Raw genomic sequence first — 7,793 nt, 5'->3', positions numbered from 1 at the left:
GACCATTGTATTTTCTATTTTGTTCAGTGGCCAATTTACGGCGAATTATCACACATGCGAATTTTCGATATTTTATTTTTTTGAAAGAGTTGAATCTTTTAATTTAAAATAAACAAATAAGCTAAAAATATAAAATGGAATTTAAAAATCAAACATCCACATGTAAACATGATGCGCACGTCGTTTATCTTATAATTTATATAAATTCCTTGATATATAATATTCATAATTTATTATTTTTGATAATTGCATTTTAGATAAGATGCTCCAAATTTATTATACAACTAGAGATAAGTACAGAGTAATTTAACGTTAATTTTATCTTTCACCAAGGATTTGTTTTACCTTCTTCAGTTATAACAAAGAAAAAAATCACGCATTACACAATTTTTCGCATTATCGACTTATGTAACTCGATAAAGAACTTGCAAGATATATGGATTTCATAATGATCATAAATTATCTTTAAAAAATAAGAGAAAAAGATTTAAATCTTTAAGAAGATAAATAGGATAAAGAAATTATATAAGTATTGAAAGAGTCTAGAAGAAAAGATTTAAATCTCGAAGAATTTAATATCTAAAATAATACATATCGAAACACAGTTTATCTCGAAAACGATCATTTTTGTTACTTACTCAAACTTTTTCATAGAATTCTCTTTCCATCATGTCGAATAGAATTAAAGAGACAACATAATCGATAATTTTAAATATCAAAGAGACGGAATACATATAACGGTATAAACATACAACGGTATCGACGACCGATCAATTAACACACTACGTTATAGCATCGAATCCATAACGAATAATAAATTCAAAAGCGACTTGAAGTTTGAAATTTGCGCTGTCATAATCTAAAGTGACGTCGGTTGGCGCAGCGAGCCGCGACGAGTGAAAAATGGCCGCGAACGTGAGAACAGGTGAGTGATGAATGCAACGAATTGTTAGTGTGCCGCGGTCGCGTTTCCGTTTGCGATCTTGGTTGCGAGTTGCGAGTCGTGGGCGTTTCCGTTGCGGAAATCCGGAATGATGACGCGTGTCATATGTGCATTTGGTCGTCTGTCGCCGTTAATGATCGAGCGTGCTGTCACGACGAGCGCGTCGAACTCGCGATTTCTCCGTGTGTGATTTCGCGAATTTTCCCCCGCGATTATCAGCGGACGTGATAAGAGGCACGCTTCGCGTCCCGTTTATCTGCGTCGCGATAAGCCGCCTCGACGTGTAGTGGGCGTACATCACGCATCGACAGCGACTGCGACGCGAGATCGCATTCACGACGACGTATATCGTGGCATCTGTCACAGCGTGCGCTTTGTTTTGGAGGATTTTTCACAGTATCGGAGGTCGCGCACGAGTTCTGCGTGCGTGTGCGTGCGTGTGTGTGTGTGTGCGCGCGTGCGTGCGTACCAGCGGGTGCGAGGAACGGATCGCGAGTTGCGTCGTTTGATCTGATCTGAGGTTGTCGTCGCTTTCAGAGATGCGAATACCAACGCGCGCGGCGCCTCGTCCTCCTGGCCAAAGTACGACGCAGAGAGATCCGATCTGGAGCAGCAGGTATGTTCCTCATCATCCGTATAATTCCGAAAATCGTCAGGTAACTGACAAGTTCTATTGTAAATTCCCACTGTCGTTCTTTACAATGACGTTGTGTATCCTTGTTATGCTTCTAGTAATGACATTTTTGGAGGCAGCTTGATGACGCAACCCATAGAAAAGAAAAAGCCACCTCCTCGGCCGCCACCTCCGAAATTTAATCAGAATCATATACAGTATCAAAAGGATCAGAAATTAAGAAAGCCGGTAAGAATTGTGATTTATAAAATTTGCGTATAGTTCCTTACATAATCTATCTATTGTCATTGTGCGGAAGTATTTTTTGAGAAACAGTATGTATCGATAAAACATATGCTTCTCTTATATAGCAGTATAGTAATACTGAAGAATATATTGTAAGAAGTATCTACAATTTGTTTTAAATAAAAATAAAAGCAAGTAACAAGTAAAAGCATGCTCAGAAGTATTTCTGTTTAAATTGTAGTCTATATTGTATGTGGCAGTTCAATTTATTTGTTAATTTATTACTTGTTCAATTTATTTGCTGCATACAATATATATTAAATTAACAAATTCAATTATTTAAATCTTATACATATTTTTTATTTTATGCACATTAGGCCAGACCAACAGAACTGCTGACTAATTTCTTTGGACGAAAGAAGCAAGAAAATCCTTTTTTGTCACGTCCTACCAATCAATTACAGAATCCGACATTACAATTTACAAACTCTATGGCAGCGGTATCTTTGATAGATCTTAGTCCACCTGGATCACCAACATTTACAACTCGTTCCAGTGATGGAGTCAGCATCGACAGTTTTGGTAGTGATGGAAATTCCAATCCATCTGTGTTCACGAGTAGTGGCAACACATCGCAAACGGAAAGTGCCTTTGAAGATGATTTTGATTTTTTTGGTATATCCACCAAAAAAATAACGCAAAATGATCCATGGCAAACTAAGACAACAATGCAAGATCCATTTGGACTTCTGGAAGAAACATGTTCAAGTGTGCCTCAAAGCGCTGGTGGCACATGCCTCTTTTCTTTAAATTCCAACAATTGTATAGCGAATAATATGCCTTCCAATTTGATTGCTTCTAAACCTCTTGTCACATCGATGCCTACGATAATTCGAGTAAAACCTCCTAAGCCTCCAGCACCAAGGATACCATTTAAGAAGCTCGAACCAATACCTAAGGAAGCATGTACCGATTTTAAAGTTTCAAATAACAGTATGGTGAATAAATCATTGACGATAGATTTTTCTAACACCTGGCCTGATGATTATGAAGAAAATAATAGTCCATCGCCACCCATGCCTACAATTCCACCACCAGCACCACCTGCGGATTATTTGGCAGAATTAAATGGCGAGCGTGGCGTAAGTATTCTATTATAAATTTGAAGCTAAATAGTGTGTATTTAAGAGAACAAATCGTGTTTGTCAATGACAAGTATAATTTACAGGGAGAATCCAGAAATAAACCTTATGGTATTGCACTGTATGACTTCCCAGCAACACATCCAGATGACTTAGCTTTAGAAAAGGGCGATATTGTGCAACTGATAAAAAAAGTCAACAATGATTGGTTGGAGGGAAGAATAGGAAATCGTCAAGGAATCTTTCCATTTAATTTCATTGACATTAAAATACCTCTACCAGGCTTACCGGATAACATAGTTACAGCACTTTATACTTTTCTAGGAGAAACCAGTGACGACTTGTCATTTGAAGTATGAAAATTTTGCATAAAAAAAATTAAATGAAAAGATTCAATTGTATTACTAATATATATGTCTAATATGTTACAGGAGGGAGCAAAAGTTACAGTCATATCGAGGATATCAGAGGATTGGTTATATGGTGAGTACAATGGTAGAAAGGGGCAATTTCCAGCAAATTATGTTAATAGACTTCCGCATAATATCTAAATATTTTCTCAATATTTTATATTAAAATATTAACAAATTATTGTTCTGGAAATCTTCGTATTGCAAACATTTAGAATTATCAATTGTATCTTTATAAATCAATATTAAGAATAGTGGAAAAAGGGAAGTATATAAAAATGAATTTTTTATGATCGTGTACAAATTAAAAAAAAATTCAAATTTTAGAAAACTTTATCAATGGAAAGACTGAATTACACATACGATTTTTATTGTCGTGTTCTAATAACATTAGTCTTTGAAAGTATAATCGCAATATATTATCTTTAGAAATCTGAAGATAACATTTCTTACGATGTTATTGATAAAATGTACAATTTATTTAATCTTTCTAAAAATTTTGCACTTTATATTGTTTGCAATATTTTATAAAAATTGCTATTGTAGCAAATCATGTATAAAGTTTCCCTATTTGTTATTTTTAAAATATGAATTATATGAATCTACATGGTTGAGAGAATTTTCACCAAATATTTTATATATGCCTTATATTTCTTTAATTATACAAAAAAAAGCAAAAACATCTATTTTTTTATTTTCTTATTACACACATATTTTGTCCGAAATCGTTTCAAATTTTCTTTATATTGTACATCTGGTTTTCAAAAATTCATTTTAAATATTTCAAAATCTATTTTCGGAGAATTTTTTACTTACAAAGACATCTTTACAATAATATATTTAAAAGCTTATTTTTTAATACATACAAAGAATAATCATTTTTTGTCATTAATCAATTTAAACATTAATTTCATATAAGGCATAAAATAACTGATCCGCTAAAGTTTATAAATGATTGCAAATCGATTTTAGTTTAAGTGTTTGCTTCCAGTGTGTTAATTAAAAAGTTCATTTTTGATAGTCAGTTTTATAAATAACCAAATGAAAAATAATATACTTTATTAAAATTAATTTAAATAGAATATTATATTCTAGAATATATTTTAGTGAAATTTAGCACATAAATACAGAGTTATAACTTTTGTGTTGTACATATTATTTGAATTTAATACATCTGTAAAGATAGAAAATTATTCTATATATCTTCCTAGTTATGCGCTCTATATATATAAATTTTCTTATAAGAATAAATTATAAATGAAGAAAATGATTATACATCCCTGTACAAATAAATATGTTTTATATTTATACTGTCACATTTACCATATTTTGAATTAATTTAGAACTTATTTCAGTTGAGTTACCAATGAAACGTAATTGATAATACACTTATTAATATGTATTACATGAGTGCATAATGGGAGATAAGGACACATAGCTTTAGATAATTATTCATTTGCCCTACTTTTAAGATGAGTAAACTTTTTATGTATGTATATTTAATTATAAATATATGTGAATTGTGTAATTACGCTTAACAAAAATTGATCGGTAGGTACATTAAATATTAGAATTTTTCATTATATGCAGAAATTTGTTAAGTCGTTGACTAAATTTTATAAAGAAGAAAATCAAAATTGTTAAAGCTCTATATCCTACCGAAAAAAATAAAAAAATAAATCTTAATTATATATATATTAATTTACTCAAGAAATTCTCATTAGCACAGTATTAGCACGATATTCTAGTTACATCAAAGGTCTGCATTGGGACCAGAATCTTAGTTTATAAGATGAGATTAGGAAAGATAATAGCAAGTGATAATAGGAAAATTGATAGTTATATTTAAAGTGTAATACAAATTTTATCATGTAATTAAAATGCTAATTTTTAAAAATTACGCTGTTTTGTGTGCAAGGAATACCTAATGTGCAACGTGATATTTTGCAATGTTTAATATGTAAACATTTCACATACATATATGCAAAATAAACTAAAGAAAAAAAATAAATTTTCCTGTATCTCTATCTGAATAAATCCCAGAATTAATTAAGAAAATATGGACGTGTAAGAAAATGATTATTTGTGAATTTCGAGTTGAATATATGATTTTTTTGTAACAAGAGAAGTATAAGCGGTATGTAACATTTTTCTTGAAGAGAGAGTTTCTTTTTGTAAAATATATTTTATTTTTATAACTAATAATATTGCTATTTCTTTCGTTGGTATTATTTCGTATAATATTATCATTGATAAATTGTTTATTTCACATAATAGCTCCAACAATGTACTAAATGATTGACCATCACTAAATGTTTATGACAATTATTCCATGTGTTACATTTTAAAATATTCTTATGACAAGTGTAAATTCGTATAGTTTTCAATGTTTGCGTTATGTCATTACGGAACTTTCCTGTAAGATAAAAAAGAAATTGATTACAAAATTTTTTAATTTCTTGTCATAACATTGTACATACATCATAATAATCACGATGATGACTTACGAGTTAATTCGTTATAAATTTTATAAGACTTTCTATATGAATAATCAATAACAAGTTACCGATGGATATAAAAAGCAACGGTAACCATGCAAACAGGGCGTAAAAGTACATAGCGTTGCCCCATAATTTTATTTTCTCCTGACATGGTACACATACGAAAATGCTGTCAGTCTCATATCCTATAATTTATAATTCATTAGAGAAATAATAACACATAACAATAATAATGTAACTGAATTGCAAATGATAAAAAAATAATACAATTATGGGAATACACTTTACTACCAGAGTACAACTTTGTTAAGGATATTATAAAGCTTATGCAAATTAAAATTGTAATAATTATAACTGCGGAACAATTCGCGACCGCGAGCTTCAAATGGAAACATTGGGATTGTCCCTGTGAAAAACAACGATCAATCAAGTCGAAATAAATTGGAAAAGCTCCTTGCTCCTTGAACTCGTGTCACATAAGAATCTACTGTTCTGAAAAAAATATTATCCTGAATACTATACAACTATACCTGTTTAATTCTTCTGTTCAATAAATATTTTTCTTTAATATGCTATAATTATTTAATTTATGCGTATATGAAGAATTAAGAATCGACTAAATTAAAATAAAGATTTAATCGATAACTTTTTTGTAATAGGAGAGAATCGAACAAAGGGACGTATACAATTACGAAATATCATATAGCACAAAATTATTTATTTTTATATTCCTGTTTCTCAACAGAATTAATATTCAAATAATTTTTGTTTATTTTGTTTCTCATATATTTAATTATATTTTGATCGCTTTTCATATGAAATCAATTTTTTGGCAATTTTGTTTGTTGTGAATTTTAATCTTTTGTAATCTCTGATAAATTTACATTTTCTTCTTTCTTTTAAATCGAATCACGATCAAATCCTATAGTTTATTTCTCAACGGAATAAAAAAATAATAGATTCTAAAAAAAAGATACATATGTATATATAAATATAGCATTGAAAAACACAATTGTTTCAAAGCCTTTAGCAGAGCACTTTTTTGTGTTAAATATTTTTTACATATTTAGATATATTCAAAAATTATTTTATATATCAAAAAATGTTCAAGAAATCATTTACTTAAAAAAATAATTAGAATTTTGATATTTTAATTATTGTACCCACCCTCTTAATAACGTAAAATGGGCGCCAATATTTACCATAAAAAGATCATTAACGAATGTCAAATATGATTTTACGATGTTGACAACGTAATTGATTAATACTCCATTGTCCGATATAGCGAGCACGCTTAGATAAAGTGACAATTGTAGTCACATAGCACTGGTATGCTTAACATATTAAAAGATACAGTATTTAACAATATACCTATACGAAGTGAGTTACTTTATATGAAAACGATTATGCACAGGAACATTCCTTACCAAATATTATAATAAATGGTGTTATATAGCGAAGCAAGAAATGGATAAATCTGACAAATGGCTGCCATGACAGCCAGTAAAAACATATTTCACAGGGCCATTTAATTTTTAAATCGAATTGAGTAAAATTACGAATAAAATCTAAAACTGTTATAGGCAAGGACATGTTGAAACGATGCTGAAAATTAAAACATTATAAAAACACATTTATATATAAATAATTCAATATTCGTAATAAAAAAGAAATAATAAAATAGTTTATTTTTCGTTTTCTTTGCATTGTTTGTTGTAACATTTAAATATCATGTTTTCAAGCATATATAGGACAGAAAAACAAATATTTAATGTTATGATATATTTGCTTACCCGAAGGTATATATAGAGGATAGGCTCATTAGAATTCACCGATTACGACAGCTTATTCGAATATCAACGTTTAAATATTTCTATTACGTAGTAATATCATTTTGTATTAAACATATAACATTTGATCCTAATCGAGAACTTTAAA

General features: G+C 29.9%; 2 protein-coding genes across 2 annotated transcripts; one reads left to right on the top strand and one right to left on the bottom strand.

Moving 5' to 3' along the window:
* Positions 1-812: 812 nt before the first annotated feature.
* On the top strand, positions 813-5,365 carry L(3)05822 (SH3 domain-containing lethal (3) 05822). The gene is made up of 6 exons (XM_083095314.1): positions 813-925; positions 1,481-1,559; positions 1,676-1,805; positions 2,180-2,944; positions 3,031-3,297; positions 3,376-5,365. The coding sequence occupies exons 1-6, from the start codon at positions 904-906 to the stop codon at positions 3,493-3,495; spliced, it is 1,383 nt and encodes a 460-aa protein (XP_082951440.1). The 5' UTR covers positions 813-903; the 3' UTR covers positions 3,496-5,365.
* A 60-nt stretch (positions 5,366-5,425) lies between these two features.
* On the bottom strand, positions 5,426-7,197 carry LOC145969308 (uncharacterized). The gene is given in 7 exon segments (XM_083095318.1): positions 5,426-5,770; positions 5,862-6,040; positions 6,147-6,223; positions 6,225-6,269; positions 6,271-6,347; positions 7,058-7,170; positions 7,173-7,197. Coding segments are annotated over 6 exon segments (513 nt in total). The 3' UTR covers positions 5,426-5,770; positions 5,862-5,864.
* Positions 7,198-7,793: the final 596 nt, after the last annotated feature.

This window comes from Camponotus vicinus, unplaced genomic scaffold (genome assembly GCF_025532165.1).
Source record: "Camponotus vicinus isolate PSW18456_S1 unplaced genomic scaffold, iyCamVici1.0 SCAF_3, whole genome shotgun sequence".
NCBI lineage: Eukaryota > Metazoa > Arthropoda > Insecta > Hymenoptera > Formicidae > Camponotus > Camponotus vicinus.
The sequence above is the reverse complement of the archived record's forward strand: the minus strand, read 5'-3'. Positions and strand labels throughout refer to the sequence as shown.